Source organism: Carcharodon carcharias, chromosome 6 (genome assembly GCF_017639515.1).
Source record: "Carcharodon carcharias isolate sCarCar2 chromosome 6, sCarCar2.pri, whole genome shotgun sequence".
In the NCBI taxonomy this organism is placed as follows: Eukaryota; Metazoa; Chordata; class Chondrichthyes; order Lamniformes; family Lamnidae; genus Carcharodon; species Carcharodon carcharias.
Window position 1 is genome coordinate 133,886,352 of NC_054472.1, and position 18,897 is coordinate 133,905,248.

Sequence of the window (18,897 nt, forward strand, 5' to 3'; positions counted from 1 at the left end):
CTTCACTCTCAAGAGTTATCTGTCCACTGGGCTCCCCCATAGGAAGTGGCAAGTTTGCCTCTTCAACTCTCTCAAGCTCAACAGGTTCTGCAGATACTTCAAAAGCAAGAAGAGTTCCTTCTACCTGAGCTGTAGACTCCAACGGAAATGCTTGGCACACCTTTTCTTGTGGATCTGTTTCCTGTTTTCTGAGGTGATCTATTTGTCTCCTGATTTTCTGATTATCCTGATTATTGACCTGCAACCAATATATGGTAGGACAGGGGTCCTGTCACTGTATTGACTTCACCTGATAGCCATTTGGGCCCGTCTCCAAAGTTCTTTGTGAAAACAGCTTCCCTTATAGTGAAGTTTCTTTCACGAGCTCCTGACTTCTCTCTACTCTCCCCCCTAAATTTGGCCTTCTGAGACTTAACCATGTCCTGAGATGTCTCTTCATTAATAACTCTGAAGGGGCAATACTGGTGGTTGTGTTGGCTTGATTCTGTAGCTGAGCAGGAAATGTGATAACTTTGATGCTTTACAGTCCTCCTCTAGTTTTTTCATTCCGGCCTTGAAGGTCTGGACTTCCCTCTCGGCCAACCCATTGGATGTAGGGGTGGTATGGCAAGGTCTTGACATGTGTTATGCTGTTGAGAATTGTAAATCTTTGGAACTCCCCGCTAGTGAATGCCATTCCATTGTTAGACACTATTACTGCTGGTAAACCGTGTATTGCAAAACTTTGATGCAACCTGTCTATGGTAGCAGCAGATGAGGGTGATTGCATCTCGTATACATCCATCCATTTGGAGTGGGATTTGATAAGTAAGAGGAATATTGTGCCCAAAAAAGATCCCATGTAGTCAACATGGAGATAGACCCATGGACCTTCCTGGCCATTCCCAAGGATGCGATGGAGCAAAAGGAGGCAATTTCTGCACCTGTTGGCACTGCATGCAGCTGTTGACCATATTTTCAATTTCAGTGTCGGCCCTTGGCCACCATAAGTGGCTGCATGCCACATTTTCATTCTGGAAATTCTGGGGTGAGAGCTATGCAATTCTATCAATAATGGTTGTCTTCCTCTGGGAGGTACAATGATTCTTATTCCCCACAGTAATATGCCATCCTGGCAGGTGAGCTCGTGTTTCCTGTTAAAATAGGGCTTCATTTCATCTGACTTTTGTTCGTTAGACCAGCCCTGCAAGACTTGTTCACTGATGTGAGACAAAACTAGATCGCAGTTGGTCCATCTTTGGCACTAACTAGTGATGAATCCAGAAAATTTATTAACAAGACATATTCTTGAAGGATGGGGACATTCACATTGCTGTCCTTCAGGGGTAATCGGCTCAGTGTGTCGGCACTGGCAATCTGGCTCCCCAGCCGGTGGATAAAAGTATATTTGTAAGCAGCTAGAATCAGCGCCAATTTTCGATATGTGCCGAGGCAATTGGGTGTATTGCCTTATCTTCCCCAAACAAGCCTAATAGTGGCTGTGGTTGGATACTACGGTGAAGTGGTTACTATGGATGTATTGGTGGAATTTCATAAGGCCAAATACGATGAATAAGCCGCCTTTTTCTATTTGTGAGTATCTTGGTCCTACCTCATTGAGTGTTCATGAAACATGGCCTATGGGCCGTTCAGAGCCATCTGTCATCCGATGGGAACGTACTGCCCCAACTCCGTAAGGGGATGCATCACATGTTAAAATGAATTGTTTCTTTGGGTTGAAATGTACCAACAGGGCCGATGAACGTAGTAACTGCTTTACTGCCGTAAAAGCCTGTTGTTGTGGGACTTGCCAAGTCTATCTGTAGTTTTTCTTGAGTAACCTGTATAATGGAGCCAGTACTGTCGACACATTTGGGAGAAAACGACCATAGTATTTAACCATTCCCAAGAAGGACTTGAGTTCTGTGGCATTTTGCAGGGCTGGCGCCTCATGAATAGCTCTCATCTTGTCTTCTACTGGGTGATGTCCCTGCGAGTTGCCCCTATGAACCATGTAAATCACTTCTTTTGCTTGGAAGATACATATTTCCTTTTTCAAGCGTACTCCAGCTTGTGAGAAACGTTTCAATATCTCTTCCTAATTAGCCAGGTGTTCTTCATCAGTTAGTCCTATTACTCGGACATCCTCGAGATAAACCACCACATAGGGTAGACCTTGGAGCAAATTTTCCATAGTCCGTTGGAAAATGGCACAAGCCAATGAGACTCCGAAGGGTAACCTGGTGTACTGGTTTAACCCCCTATGCATGTTGATAGTCACAAAACCCCAAGAGGCCTTTTCTAGCTCAACTTGCTGATAAGCATGGCTCACGTCAAGTTTTGTATATGCAGCTCTCTCTGCCAGCTTGGAGTGCAATTCATCAATTTTTGGTATAGAGTGCCTATTAAGTCTGGTACTTTGTTAACGGTCATCTTGTAGTCCCTGCATATCCACACACTCTGGTCAGGCTTTACAACTGGAACTACGGGCACTGTCCATTCGGAAACTTGTACAGGTTTTAAAACTCCCAACCTTTCCAGCCTGTCAATTCAATATCCACCTTTTCTCGTAAAGCATAGTGGACTGGTCTCACCTTCAAATATCGGGGCGAGGGGGTTGGGGCGGGGGTGTTGGCATTGGCTTGCAACCCCTGAATCTGTCGGAGCTCTTCCCTGAACACAGGGGCATATTTCTGTAATAATTCTTGTTGGTCTTTCATTCTGAGTTGGAAAATCTCGGTCCACTCCAATTTTATTTCCTTAAGCCAGTTCCGAGCAAGTAAAGTTGGAAACCCCCCTCGGTTACCAGTATCAGGGGTTGGTTAGCAGCCTGGCCTCCATCTTGTATTGGAACCTTGCATATACCTTTCACTTGTATGTTTTCGCCATTACATGCCTTTAGTCTGGCATCTGAGATTTCCACTTTTAGTGAGTAGCCTCCTCCACTCAGATGCTTAAACATGTATTCTCCTATGACTGCCTTGGATGTGCCTGTATCCACCTCCATTCGAAGGAGTTTTCTGTTGACTCCTACTGTCACGTAGATTGGCTCTGTTTTACCCATTTTTAAATTGTACAGGGAGCAAATTTCTGACTGTTTCTTCTGGCTGCTCCATTATATAAATTTCATGACTTCTGCCTTTTTGTTTGAACTTTGGCCTCAATCTTTCTTTACAATACCGCATGATGTGCCCATTGCAATGGTAGTAAAAGCACTCGATTCTTTTAAATTGTTGTTCATTTGTAGGCTGTCTGGTTTTAATTCTGCTATTATGAATGTGGTTTTTATCCGTTAAGCCATTGCTCTTTGCTGGTCTGTTAATGGCGGCTATTTCCCACCTTTCCACAGAGCCCTGTGCTTCCGTGCAATTTCTAGCCAGTGCCTCCTTCCTGATGTGAAAAGTGGCATCATTTTGTGCTCCCGTGATTTTTTCTGAGTCCCTGATAGCGCTTTCCATTGCGAGCGCCAACTCCAGGGCTTCACTGAAATCCAAATTTATCTCAGACAGCAACCTTTTTTGAATGGAGCCTTCGTTAATCCCATACACTAATCAGTCTCTTAACATGTCATTAATTGATGTCTTGAACTCACAATGCTTTGTTAGTTGTTTTAAGGCTGCTACATAGTGACTGTCTCTCCAGGGGCGCGACGCCTTGAATTGAATTTAAAACACTGTTGTTACCGAGAGTTTCAGTTGGAAACGGCCTTTTCACTAGGTTCACCAACTCATCAAAGCTTTTGGAACCTGGGGCGTTGGGTGCCGATAGACTACGAATTAGGCTGTACGTTTCACTACCACATGTCGACAAGAGGATCGCCTGCCTCTTCTCCTCTCCCGATATGTCATTGGCCAAAAAGAAAAATGGAAGACATTCAATATAATGTCATCAGTGGTCTGATCGAACAGTTCGACGCGGCCAAATTGTGACATATTGAAGGGCGATGGCTTCGATGACTACAGTAAGGGTTTACAGTGTATTGTACCTACAGTCAGCCTGCAGACATGGCTACTTCAGTACAGTTGAGCTTTCCTTGGTGTCATCGACTGGTGTTGTTTTGCCTTGTTGCCAGTTGTTATGTTTTAACCAAGGGTAGCTTTGCTCATGAACTAGTTGCACGCTTATCTGTCGGCAGGTGAGCTGATTACAATATGCTGTAGACGCAGAGACCAATGTGAAATGAAGCACATACTATTTATTTACAAAAACAACAGAGCACGAACATGATGTGTGCTTCTCCAGCCAGACCCTACTCTAGACTAACATTTACATGATAGCCCACGCTATGCAGCTGTTGGGTCTTACAGTCTCGTGGTCAATCTGTGCACAATCTATTAAAGGTGTATTACACCTCTGATTACCTCAATAATGCTGTTGCCATAATAGGTCGTTTTCTTTCATTGCTCAATTACTGCCTGAATTTGAATCTTTACAGCAGTTGATGCTCTATTCTGGTGGTCAAGTATGTGTAAGGTTTTATTCTTGAGTCTATGTATATCACATGTAAGGATACATCAAAGGCAAATCAGACACTTACCAGAGACTTGATCTCTACTATTGTAAGGCATGGTAACAATTGGAAATCATTTCTGACACCCCGTAAGCATAGCAAACACTGATGTCTGGATATCGTTCACTCAGCAATTCACCAGCAACTCTGGCTTGGTATCTTTGACCTATTTTTAAACAGTTCTTTGCTAAAACTTTTAAGTGATAATGATTTATAAAGTGAAAGAAATAAATTTGCATTTCAACCATGGTAAGAGATTACTGATTGACAGTGCCATTGGTAATATTTTCAATATTAAATAGAAAGTAGATATTTACAAATCTCACATTAGTCTATCATAATACCATTATATTCGTAGTCATTGTGAGAGTGCATTATGGAGAAGTCTTTTTTTTAATTGGTGCAGTTTTAATGTTGCAATTATGCAGATGTTGAAAATTAACTGTCGATTAAATTATATTGAATTTTGGCTAGTCATGTGAGACTGATTGCTTAACCAGACAACAATGAAGGGCTAACAGTACAAGAATGTAATATTGGTATCAGTCGCAATACCTGCTTAACATTTTGTTTTAAGTTCTGTCTTTGTACTTTCTTGTCCATATGCCTCCAAGGTGATTAATGGATTGTTAATTTCCTTTAATGAATACATAAAACAAAGTACTTAGTTTTGACATTGTACTACAATGTTATGTACAGCCAATGCAGTTTAGTAACAAAAGAAATAACTTGCATTTATCTATTGCCTTTCACGACGCAGTGACATTCCAAAGTGCTTCACAGCTAATGAAGTACTTTGAGCTGCTTTGTTGAAGTCAGTTTGCGCATAGCAAGATCTCACTAACAGCAATGCAAATGAGAAGAAGGTTTGTTTTCTTGAAGTTGACTGAGGGTTAAGTGTTTACCAAGACTCTTCCTCACTTGGTTCTTTCACTTTCACCCAAGTGGTGGTTCGCCATTTAATCTGTAAACTGGCATGTTCAAAATGCAGCACCTTTCAATACTGCACTCAAATTTCAATTTGGATCAAATTTAGATTCCTGTTTATGGAATGGGACTTGAACTCACAACCTTCTGACATCTGAGGCAAGAGTTCTACCACTGATCCAAAGCTGGCAAGCTTAATTTTGTGTATATATATCTTTTATGCTTATAGAGTGTTGTGCTGTGCTAGAATTATATACTTGTAAGTCTGATTCACCTCATCAACATCTTTAATTTTAAATGTAAATGTAAACTGCATGTAACCACTACTGCTATTGCATGACTCCAAATGCTGATGCAGCCTAGCTATAGGACAGTATGCAGCTGTCACCATTTCACATGACACAGTACTTATTTGTAACAATTGGTGATTCTGTGGCAAATTTAGCTTCACAACTAGAGTACCTTGAGTGGTGGGTGGAGTAGAAGACACACTACATCATTAACCACAACTGGTAAGGAATATTTGCCAGCAAAACATTTTACACAAACAAAATTTTATTAAGTATAACAATAATCAAACAATGGAATAAACTATTAACAGAAAACTAAATTGTAGCTGGTGCATTTTTAAATGTTAGGCTATGCACAAAACAAACCACTTGAAGCATTGCAACTATTACATACAGGGCAATAGAGACTATTATGTGTTACGAAGAGGTAATGTATCAAAGAACATTGATGAATATTCAAGCACATTATGTCAGCTGTGGCTCAGTTGCTAACTCTCTCACCTGAATCAGAAGATTGTGGGTTCAAGCCCAATTCCAGGACTTAAGCACAAAAATCAAGGTTGATATTCAGTGCCATACTGAGGGAGTGCTGCACTATTGGAGATGACATGAAGTGATGTAAAACTGAGGTCCTGTATACCCTCTCAGGTGGGAATTAAAGATGCATGGCACTATTTCAAAGAACAGCAGGGGAGTTATTGCTGGTTTCCTGGTCAATATTTATTCCTGATCAACACCACATTATCACATTGCAGTTTGTGGAATTTGCTGTGCTGATCTGGCCACAGCCTCCTACATTACAATAGTGACTACACTTCAAAAATATTTCATTGGGACATCCCACATCTATGCAAATTTTTTAAATTCTCCTGGTTTATAATTAGGCAGTGAAAGTTGTACTGCATTCTTAAAACTGTACAAGGTAACTTTTGTGTATGTATGGTTAGGAGAAAGGTTAATGAGTTTGATCAAATCATGTTGCTGAAATTGAATTGGTATTGTGTGCAGGCAGAATTTTCACACTGATATGGGAGTGAGAATGAAGGTGGGTCAGTGTTATATTTTGCATCACTGGCTGGACTTCTGGTTTACTGACAACATCCCACCCCTGTTGCATTTTGGGGAAGGCCGATCAGGTCAGGGCAGACAGCTACCCTCTGTGGGCGGCTGGTATCTTGTTAAGGACATTAACAGCCCAATTAAGATCAAGGATCAGAGGCTGACTGGAATTTTCCAGTTGGCCTGTGGGCTCCCTGCAGCATCAGCGGCTACCTGGCTGTGGCCACCCAGCGTAAGATTGGAGGCCAGTGCTCCAGGAAAACTCTGAGGCCCCCCTCCCCACACTTATTTGGCTCTAGTAATAACTCTCAAGATGGAGATGTTCTTATTTGGATGGTGAGCACACCCTCTGACCACTAATTGGCCAATCGAGGCAAAATTGATGTTGGGTGACTGCTCCTGATACAGTGCAACTCAAAATGCAAATTTCTGCCCTATACTGAATGGAATTTTGTTCCAATGTTTGTCAGAGAGGTGAATTAGTTACTGTTTACATACTATAAATACACTACAGACTGCAAGCAAAAATTTGATCCCATCATGCTTACTACACAGTTTGTTGTCATGAAAATATTACATTAACTGAATTGACATTTAAATACCTTCTTTTGAGGCAAAAGATTTTACACACATTTGATCCACTATAAACTCAGTGCTTGAGGCCTGCAATATCACACATTAACTGAAGCTTTCCTGTCAGTGTTTCAAGTGGAAAGCACACAATTGTGTCTTGCAAAGGCTGTTATTCAGAGACCATGTATGATAGTATTCTCCAAGTGAACTCAGGGAATCAAGATGCACCGAATGTCATCAAATATTTATAATTGGATAGTGATGCAGATATCAACTGCACAGATGAAACTTAAGTCAAGTATCAAGAAAGACAGTGTATTTTCTAATTTTATTAACATCCTGACATACCAGTTTTACTAGATAAAATAGTCATACAGCCTCATTCTGGGGACTACAGTTCAGGAACTGAGGATGATTAATTCCTTGTTCTTGGGAAAGTTGAGGGGGTTCTTGCCCTTGAATGTTGACTTCTATTTGCATTTGCAAATCAGGTATGGTCCTGGGCACCTCTTTTATCTATACCAATATAGCGAGTGGTACACTTCCCGCTCAAAGTGTGTGTGCAAGTGCAGCCTGCCATAATGGATGCTTTAGCAATCAATTTAATCCTGTAAATGGGTGGAACCTCTTCGAATTTCTAAACCCTCGTGCCTTGATACTCATCATTCCTTGTCATATTGTTTACACATCTGGATATCTGTTGGGTCAATATGGGAATCTGTCTCATGGCCATCGTCCTCTGATGTTTGTTTAAACTGCATACAAATTGCAGCATTTTATTAGATGCAGGAACTTGTAATAATGCCAAAGATCATCCAGGTCTTCTTTTGTGGATTTGGAATAAGCCAACAAAAGCAGAGCTGGAACAAGTGAAATGTGTATTTTCTACTGCAGCATGTAGCCCAATAACTGGCAACAATATGTGTGTTATCAGCTGTTTTTGAATCGAGTGCAGGTGTTGTTAGTAAACACAAACATAAGGAGAGTGAAAGAACATTATATCAGCTGGCTTCATTGCTGAAATCCCAGTGTATGCCCTAAATGCAAAATTCCTGTACAACTGGTGAGCTGGCAAGAGTAAATGTTAGTAATTGTGGGCAGCTGCCAATGAAATTTGTGCAGCATCTGTTATTTTATTATTGGCTTCCACAGATGTCCCATGAATTTAAAATGATTTTTTTCTGCCTAATGTGTGGCTTCACTCTTCTTTTGCTCCTTATTTTGTGCTACATAAACTTACTAACAACATGCCAAATTTTAACATAAATTATGTACATTAGCCTACAAATAGTGATGTTTATTATTCAACTGTGATTGCACGGATATTATTGGGCTTGAACCTAATTACACCAACTTAAAGCTACCAAGAAGGATGTATATATCTAATTTCTTTTCATATTGTAGTTGCTAAATTGGATACTTCCCACCTTTTCAATTTATCTAGAAAATTTTCATGTTAAGATGCCACTAATAAAAAGGGCAATGGTGCAGAAGATTGCTCAATGAGTCATTTGATTTAAAAACAGAAAATGTGGGAAATACTCAGCAGATCTTGAAGCATCTGCGGAGAGAGAAAAACAGTGTTATCATTTCTAGTTTGTGATCTTTCATCAGAATTGGCTGTCAGGACCAGTTCTGAGGAAAGGTCATCAACCTGAAATGGGTTAACTCTGTTTCTCTCTGCATAGATATGGCCAGACCTGCTGAGAATTTCAAGCATTTTCTGTTTTTTATTTCAGATTTCCAGCATCTGCAGCATTTTGCTTCTGGCTTAATTTAAGCAGATAGATTGGAGAAGTTGGGCCTGTTTTGCTTGGAGAAGAGAAGGTTGAGAGGAGATTTGATAAAAATATCCAAAAAAACATGAGGGGTTTTGACAGGGTGAATAGGGAAATACTGTCCCCATTGGTGGAAGGATCAGGAACAAGAGAGCATAGATTTAAGATAATTGGCAAGAAGCAATAATGGCATGAGGAAAAACATTTTCATGCAGCAAGTGATTCAGATCTGGAATGCATTGCATGGTGGAGCCATGTTCAATCAAGGCATTCAAGAGAGAATTGGATTACTATCTGAAAAGAAAGTTTGTGCAGGGCTATGGGACGAAGTTGGGGGAGTGGCACTAGGAGAATTGCTCCTTCGGAGTGCATCACAAATATGACAGGCAGAATGGCCTCCTTCTGTACTGTAACCATTCTGTGATTCTAGATCATTTGATTCATTTGTTTCACAAAGTGTGTGTTCCCACCCAAGGCCCTGACCCACATTTCACCTTTTCAACCCATTGCAGGTTTAGAGGAATGCTAAATGGATATTTTGGCTATGCAAGTTTAAGTTGTCGAAGCCATATCTGAGCCATGTTAATTAAGATCTAATTTGATAACACAAAAATATATAGACAAGTATGTGGGAAAGATATAAGGCAGATAATTCAAATAACTTCATGCCTCTAAATAAAATGAAAAAATGCTTGTTTCTTTTCCTACATATATTCTAGTCATTTTCCCCCTAGTGACTTTCTAAACTTACATCCAGACAAAAATCCTCTGTAAAAGCCCCCTATTTTAAAGAGAACAAAAACATATATTATCCAAATTTCCAAAATGACTCCAGCATAAAGCTTCTCATAAACAACATTATATTTTCCTTTTACTCACTGTTATTTTCAGCACATTATTGGTCTTTTATATCAAGCTAAGGTCCAATGGTGTCAGAGGATGAATATTGTCTTTACTTTCTGATGCTTCTCTCAAGCATTTTAAGGTTTGGATACAAGAAAAATCTTGCTCTGCACTGACTCATCAATATGTGTTTTCTTAATCAGTTTGCTCCCTGCTCACCTAAACACCCTGATTCATATGCCAGGCAATTATCATCTCCATTAAGAGAGAATCTAACCACCGCTCCTTGACATGCGATGGCATTATCATTGCTGAATCCCCCACTATCAACATCCTGGGGATTACCGTTGAACTGGACTAGCCATATAAATATATGGCGACAAGAACAGGTCAGCAGAGGCTAGGAATCCTGCGGTGAGTAACTCAGCTCCTGACTTCCAAAGCCTGTCCACCATCTGCAAGGCTACTGTACTGTACCTCAGTTAAATGTTTTTATTCATTCATGGGATGTGGGAGTTGCTTGCTAGGCCATCATTTATTGTCCATCCCTAATTGCACATGAAAAGGTGCTGGTGAGCTGCTTTCTTGAGCCACTGCAGTCTAGCTGAAACAAAAACAGAATTACCTGGAAAAACTCAGCAGGTCTGGCAGCATCGGTGGAGAAGAAAAGAGTTGACGTTTCGAGTCCTCATGACCCTTCGACAGAACTTGAGTTCGAGTCCAAGAAAGAGTTGAAATATAAGCTGGTTTAAGGTGTGTGTGTGGGGGTGGCGGAGAGATAGAGAGAGAGAGAGAGGTGGGGGGGGTGTGGTTGTAGGGACAAACAAGCAGTGATAGAAGCAGATCATCAAAAGATGTCAACGACAATAGTACAATAGAACACATAGGTGTTAAAGTTAAAGTTGGTGATATTATCTAAACGAATGTGCTAATTAAGAATGGATGGTAGGGCACTCAAGGTATAGCTCTAGTGGGGTTTTTTTTTCTCGAAACGTCAACTCTTTTCTTCTCCGCCGATGCTGCCAGACCTGCTGAGTTTTTCCAGGTAATTCTGTTTTTGTTTTGGATTTCCAGCATCCGCAGTTTTTTTGTTTTTATCTCTACAGTCTAGCTGGTGTAGGTACACCTAGTACTGTTAGGGAGGAAGTTCCAGGATTTTGACCCAGTGACAGTGAAGGAAGTGATGGTGTGTGGCTTGGAGAGGCACTTCCATGTATGGTAGTGTTCCCATGTATCTGCTGGCCTTGTCCTTCTAGATGATAGTGGTCCTGGATTTGGAAGGTGCTGTCTAAGGAGCTTTGGTGAAATCCTGTTGTGCATCTTGTAGATGGTACACAATGCTGCCATTGTGCAATGGTGGTTGAGGGAGCGAATGTTAATGGATGGGGTGTCAGTCAAGCAGGCTGCTTTGTCCTGGATGGTGTCAAGCTTCTTGAGTACTGTTGGAGCTGCACTCACCCAGGCAAGTGGAGAGTATTCCATCACACTCCTGGCTTGCGCCTTGTAGGTGGTAGACAGGTTTTGAGGAGTCAGGAGGTAAGTTACTCGCTGCAGGATTACTCACCTCTGACCTGCTCTTATAGCCACAATATTTATATGGCTAGTCCAGTTCAATTTCTGGTCAGTGGTAACCCCCAGGATGTTGCTAGTGGGGGATTCAGCGATGGTAATGCCATTGAATGTCAAGTTTCTCTCTTGTTGGAGATGGTAATTGCATGGCACTTGTGTTGTTGTCTGAATGTGACTTCCTCTTGTCAGCTCAAGCCTGCATGTTGTCCAGGTCTTGCTGCATTTGAAAATGAGCTGCTTTAGCATTTGAAGAGTTACGAATAGTGCTGAACATTGTAGAACCATCAGCGAACATCCCGACTTCTGACCATTATGATGGGAGGACGGTCATTGATGAAGCTGCAGTTTGGCGTAGGACACTACCCTGAGGAACTCCTGCAGTGATGTCTTGGAACTGAGAAGAATGATTTCCAACAACCACAGCTACCTTCCTTTGTGCTAGGTATGACTCCAACCAACAGAAACTTTCCCCCCGATTCCCATTAACTCCAATTTTGCTAGGGTTCTTTGACGCCACACTCAATCAAATGCTGCCTTGATGTCAAGGGTAGTCACTCTCACCTCACTCTGAAGATCAACTCTTGTGTCCATGTTTGAACCAAGGCTGTAATAAGGTCCAGGGCTGAATGGTCCTTGTGGGACCCAAACTGAGCATCAGTGAGCAGTTTATTGCTAAGCAAGTGCCACTAGATAGCATTGTCAATGATCCCTTTCATCACTTTACTGATGATGGAGAGTAGACTGATGGGACGGTAATTGGCCGGGTTGGATTTGTCCTGCTTTTTGCGTACAGGGCATATCTGGGCATTTTTCCGCCTGACAGGTAGATGCCAGTGTTGTAGCTTGGCTAAGGGCACAGCAAGTTCGGGAGCACAGGTTTTCAGTACAATTGCCAGAATATTGTCAGGGCCCATAGCTTTACAGTATCCAGTGCCCTCAGCTGTTTCTTGGTATCATGTGGAGTGAGTCATGTTGGCTGAAGACTGGCATCTGTGATGCTGGGGTCCTCTGGTGGATGCTGAGATGGAGTGGCTATTTTTGAGTCAGTATAGTGAGTGTTGATAGTAGGTTGCTAACCCAACTGTTGGTTGGAGTCATACCTAGCACAAAGGAAGATGGTTGTCGTTGTTGGAGGTCAATCTTCTCAGTTCCAGGACCTCACTGCAGGAGTTCCTCAGGATAGTGTTCTAGGTCAAATCATCTTCAGCTACTTCATTAATGACCTTCCTTCCATCATAAGGTCAACTCAGGAATTCAAGACATTGTGATAAGCAACTCAGGAGAAAAAAAATGTCTCTTATTTTTTAAAATATTTTTGTTTATTAAAATATTTGAGATCGGGGGCTAAAAGAGATATTTGACAGCAGTGGCATTTGGAGTCCTTTTTGGATATCTCAAGGAATACATGCAAAGAGAATCAGCGACCCTAACTGATAGGTTACTTAACTCTATAACATCTCACAAAGCCTGGTCCTTCCACTCTAACATCAATATATGATAAGTCTCACTATGAGAATTACTGGATAGCAATTGGGCATGGATATTCAGTTGATTTTACTCTCTTCCTTAGCCTAAAGGTGGTGAGGCCATTCAGTCCTCGGCTGCTTCCCTAGCTATGATTAGCTAATTTAGTATAAATGTAGATTTTACTGTAAACTTTCTACTTCATAAAACTCAGCATTAACACATGCAATGCATTTACTAATGTGCTATTTAGGTGAAAACAGCAGAGAGCTTTATTCTTAATGTAGCAATTCCATTTCTCACACTAGTCACCCAATTGTGGCCATTAATTAAAGCCAACAACTTACAACTGTTGTGAATTATGGGCAGATATGTGATGTGCATTTATATTTATATACAATCGTAATTGAAACTGGGTACTATACAAAATCATTTCATTTAAGATTGTCACCACAGTCTGAGAATGAATTTCATCTAATTAATCTGAGCTGGATTCTGATGTAGGTCTTTTGAGTGAAAAAACAAATACGATTCCACTGTTGCTCACCTAATTTTATATTCTCTTTCTGATTTGAAGGAAATTACTGCAAGATATATCATGAATGAGCTGAAGGATGATTCATTCAACAAAGCTCTTAAATATTATCCAGAAGCGAGAAAAATATTGGGTCATGCAAGCTTATGCGCTGTATGTAAAAATAGCTTTCTGAGCATTTGGCTTGAATGTGTGAGCTTTGTTGATCTAACACAGGTGAAGTGTCTTGTTTAAAATAACTTATATATATATATATATATATATACACACACATTTAGAAATAGACATGAAGCAGATATTTGGATGGCATACTTGATTTTTTAAAAATAGTACAGAAAAGAAGCCTATAAAGATTCCAAGAGAAAGAAATTAAACATTCAATGCTGCAGATGATATGTGTTCGCATTCAGCGCTGGAACAACATCACCTGCCATAATGAAAAAGGCTCCTCCAGCATTAGGCGTCCAGACACTTTGCACATGCAAATAGGGAACCTTGTGCCTGCTTTACGCCTCTACTAAAAATCTGTTACCAACTGACTGTAGCATGTGTCATACATGCTACAGTCAATATTCTCAAATGCTTGGTAGAAAATCCAGTGGTCCTTAAATTACAACTGGAGGTTGCCTCCCAAGAAATAAGTGGCTGTTTTTTTTTTTGCTTACCTTATTATGGAGTTGGGAGCAGCAGGAATGCTTCTGTTTTTGTTTTGGATTTCCAGCATCCGCAGTTTTTTGTTTTTATGCTTCTCCTGTTTTTGCATTAAGTTGCAATCGCTGCCAGCCACTGTTTACACACCTGTCAATCGCCTTCTGCCCATCCCAGATTCTGATTACTACCTAACTGACATTCAAACAAACTAATCTTTGCATTTCTCCATACTGGCAAGCTTCTTCTGAGTCTTTCATGCTTTCTCCGGAAGTTTTCATACACTCTTTTGGTGAAGTGACCTCCCTCCCCATTGTGGACCCCATATCAAAGAGAGCATAGGCTGGGGTTAGGATTTCCAGGTTCATAAAATAAATTTCCTTGCCCAGAGCCACCTGATTCCTGGCTAGTATGCTGAATGAAGACAAGTTTGGTAGCCAGTTGAAGTAGAGCCCACACTGGAGAACAGGCCTAGGTCATGAACTTTGCAGACTTAAATCTCTGCAGACTTAAAAAAAATCTTTGATAGCATTTTCAGCCTTCTTATTATTGGAGCTGAGAGACTATTTAAACAATGTTTTTGATAGAGTGGACCCTTTTCTGGAATTCTCAAGGAAATTGAAACAATAAAAACATGAGCATTATTATGTGCCCCTATTACTGTAGGGATTATATATGTGGGTATTATCCTCCTGCTTCTGCATATGTTGATGGGGTCAGCACTGAAGGTAACAGCAGCTGTATCTTGGAACTTAGAACATAATGGATGGCTTGCAGAAATTCAGGGCCAATGGATCTCTCAGCCATTGCTCAATTGTTATCCTTTTTATATTAAGTTCATTGATAGTACTAAAAATATATTTGGAAATACGCATGGGGATGAGAAATTGAAACAGTATAATAATTTAGTAATTTTAAACTATGCTATTGGTTAATATCATGATGGCATGAGTCGGTTTTTCTTTGGTCTGAGTGGCAAATCATTTGACAAACTTTAGTTCATATAAAAAGTAGTTTAATAAATTCAAGGGAAAATGTTCAGTGCCAACTAATTTATTCTTTGAATCTAATGTAAAAAATGTTTTTAATTGGAAATTAAGTATTGTTTTGTGATTTATATTCTTTTCTTTTTTATCTTTCAGAAAATTAGCATAACCAGTGCTGCTCACATTGTTCCCATCCGAGCCTTACTGTGTTCATACAAATGTTTCAATGAATCAGGCCATCAATTCTACGGGATAGCAGTACCATGAGCAGTGTAACCTGGCAACATTAATAAGCTGAAGACCAATTTTATAGCAATGAACTGCGAATAACGTACATTTTAGGTTGCAATTTATGAAATACCAAGAGTTCACAATGATTAAGTATAGGTTATTCACAGATTACTTATTTTCAATATCCCCAAGCACTAAAATATGCGTATTGCGTCTGTTTCAAAATTGTCTTTTTTCAGCTTTAATGTTAATTAATTAGTGATCCACCTTTTGGGAGAATGAAAATCTCCTTTGTGACCTTATATTGTATTTTCGTGCTGGTGCTTAAACTCCTGTTTAAAGTAACTGCTATGTTATACCTATAACAGGAAATTGCTTTCTGTCTTTTTGCTTGCCTCCTCATGAATTGGAAATGAAGCACAGAATTGCAGAAACACATGGGGGCTAAGACAGCCATACACTTATTCCACTTGGATAGCTTATAAATGAGTGATTCGTGTCATGTTGGACATCTTCTGAAACACTTACAAAATGGGTTGTTCAGTGCTTCTTATGGTGCTATAACCTCACAGGTAATATCAAAGGCCATTGTGTTTACAGATATCTAAGGGCTGTTAGTTGCAGCTCTCCTCATATTTTTACCAAAAAATGTTATCTGGACTTATCAGCTAAAGCTTACCAGACATTATCTGTTCTCACCTGAGGTGCTTTATTTATACAAAGCGGGCCAGTCTCCTATGTATTCCAGGATTGGGCTCCTAGAGTATGTGGGGAATTTTGTGGGAAAGAAAGTAACATCTTCCTCATTCAGAGAAAGCTTTCATCCAACATCTATTCTTTCTTCCCTCCTTTGATCTCAGACAAGCTACTCTAAGGAACACTAAGTGGAAGTTAGATACTTTCCTCAAGAATGGGAATATTAAGTGGGAGAATCCAACTGTGTTGTCTCCTACATTCCTCAGCTTATTCAGAGTGGCATTGACAAGAAAGAGATTACGAAATGCCTAAGAACAGGCCAGCTGTGGCAAGCCTTTGTTGTAAGAGTTCAATTATATGTGAATCTAAAGAAGAGAGGAATCAATAAAAATCTTGCCTTTATCTTCCAGGGAGATTACATGACTAGTGGGTAAGGAAAATGGTGTATATGATAGAACTTAGCTGGATGAGGTGGACTTGATGAATTAAATATACTTTTTCTGTACTTTTTGTATGTTTATATTTTATTAGACAAAATTGTAATCACAATCCAGCCAAACTATAGAATGGCACAGCATAAAAAGCAACCATTGAGCTTATTGTGCCTCTGCCAGTTAATTGAAAGAGGTATCCCAAATTAGTTCCTATATCAAAACAGAAAATGCTTGAAATACTCAGCAGATCAGGCAGCATCATGGACAGAAACACAGTTGGTGTTTCAAGTTCCTCCCCATCCTTTCTAAATCATTGGCATCCTTCCTAATAGATGGTGGCCAGAATCGGATACAATACTCCAGTTCAGGCCTAACCAGTGCTTTATTAATTTATATTTATATTATATCTATTTATATCTTGTCCCTTAGCCAAGTTTATATCCGTGCTGCCACTGCCCCTTTAATCCCATGGGTTTCTAATTTGCTAATAACTCTATAGACGGAATCGTCCCAAATTTGCACTAAACCAGAACTAAAAGCAAAGCTTGAAAAGAGCTCCAAGAGATGAAGAAAAAAGGTGATCTACAGATTGGAGAAATGACTTCTTGATAAGAGAGAAGTCTAAGAATTTGCCTGGATCCAAAAGGTCTTAATTAAGCAATAAAGAAGAATCACAACCTCATTCCAAAACTGGAAGAGATCACACCAGCACTGGCAGAGGCAAAAGTTTTCAGCAAGTTTGATGCCAGAATGGCTGCTAGAATGTGAAGCTTGATGAGGAATTTTTACTGTTGACAACATTCAACATGGGCTTAGTTCAGTATAAATTCCTGCACCTTTTGGTCTTAAAGTGAACAAGGATGTATTCTAGCAGAAAATAGATGAGGCATAAAGAGGATGTAAAGGAGCAGTTAGCATAGTTGATGATATCCAGACCTATGGTGTAGATGGAAAAGATCATGGCCACCATCTACATGAAGCCATGGAGAGAAGCAGGAAAGCTGGGATCAAGCAAAACACAGGAAAATGCATTGTGAATGTGACAGAATGCCAGTACTTTGAAATAGTATACACACTTGACGCGATCTAGCCAAGTCCTCAAAAAGTCACAGCTGCCTCTGAGATGGAAGCTCCAATAGACAAGAAAGAGTTGAGAAGTTTCATTGGTTTGATCCTGTACACGAGTTCGTTCTTACCTCACATGTCAGAACGCATAACAAACCTACAAGAGATGATGAGAGATGTTGAGTACCAGTGGTCAGAGTCACATGAGAGGAGTTTCGACAAACCCAAAGAAGTGGTACGCAAAGAGACATTTCTGTCTTACAGTTGCTTGTTAGTACAGAACTTGAATATTGTTGAAAAGAGAGATACATTTCTGAAACTTTTCAGCTTGCACTCATCAGGACAAACGCAAGAATGTCAAATTTCAAATGATCACAACAATTTGTACTACAGGAGAAAACAGTGCTGATTGATTGTCAAGTTGACTGTGATTGGCCGATGCATTACCATGGAGAGAACAACAATAAACTATAGGCCCCCCAAGCTCCCGGGTAATTCAAAAAAGGCACAAGGCTTGAACATAGTCCTTTTGTTTGCAGATAATGGATCCCTGTGTGTAATTATATGCTGTTTGTAGCAAGCATAAATGAGTCACATTACAAGCTGACTGATTATCTTAATTTTTTTGTTAGTGTAGCTATTGACACACTCAGGATTGTTTAGCAGGTGCTGCCCAATCACAGAATCACATCTAACGGTAGATGATTTGTTTGGGTTTTGCAAGCATGGGCTGGTTGAGTATGTTCTGTAATCTTCCAATTACAAGCAACTGAAGGAACATGCTGTTTTATTCAAAACAAAAACAGAATTACATGGAAAAACTCAGCAGGTCTGGCAGCATCGGCGGAGAAGAAAAGAGTTGACGTTTCGAGTCCTCATGACCCTTCAACTTTTTTATGCTGTTTATTCGATCAGCCAATCAATGGGACATATGGCCTATTTATCTGGCATCGCACTGGCATCAAAAATCACACATGATGTTGCTCAATTGTGGTGGGCAGAACATCCTTTTGGACTAATGGCAGCATCCTGTTAGTGGAAATACCTCACTTATGTAGCCACTACATAGTAGCAGCATGAAACAACTTGCTTAACCTGCTGCTCAATTTTTTTTAGATACTTTGCTTTTCTGCGGTAATTTGAGGTAGACTGGGCACTTTTCAGGTCTGAAAGTGATGGCATTTGTGTGAAACACAGCAAACATTGATCTGATCAGGATAGTCATTGTCCTGCAGGATAGTTTTGATGTGCTCTATTTTTGCATCAAGCTTGCGAGCTGAGAAAAAAGCTAGGGCCCTAATTACAGGATT

General features: G+C 40.2%; 1 protein-coding gene across 4 annotated transcripts in view; it reads left to right on the forward strand.

The window, feature by feature from the left end:
• lrrc69 (leucine rich repeat containing 69) overlaps window positions 1-16,593 on the forward strand; it is a 97,733-nt gene extending 81,140 nt beyond the window's left edge. For 2 of the 4 annotated variants that reach the window (XM_041189117.1, XM_041189114.1), the window contains 2 exons: window positions 13,570-13,743; window positions 15,318-16,593. In XM_041189117.1, the coding sequence (XP_041045051.1) occupies window positions 13,570-13,743; window positions 15,318-15,428 (285 nt within the window). In that variant the 3' untranslated portion in view covers window positions 15,429-16,593. The remainder of the gene's footprint in view (window positions 1-13,569; window positions 13,744-15,317) is intronic. The other 2 variants (XM_041189115.1, XM_041189116.1) reach the window with 2 other exon arrangements.
• The last annotated feature ends 2,304 nt before the right edge of the window (window positions 16,594-18,897 follow it).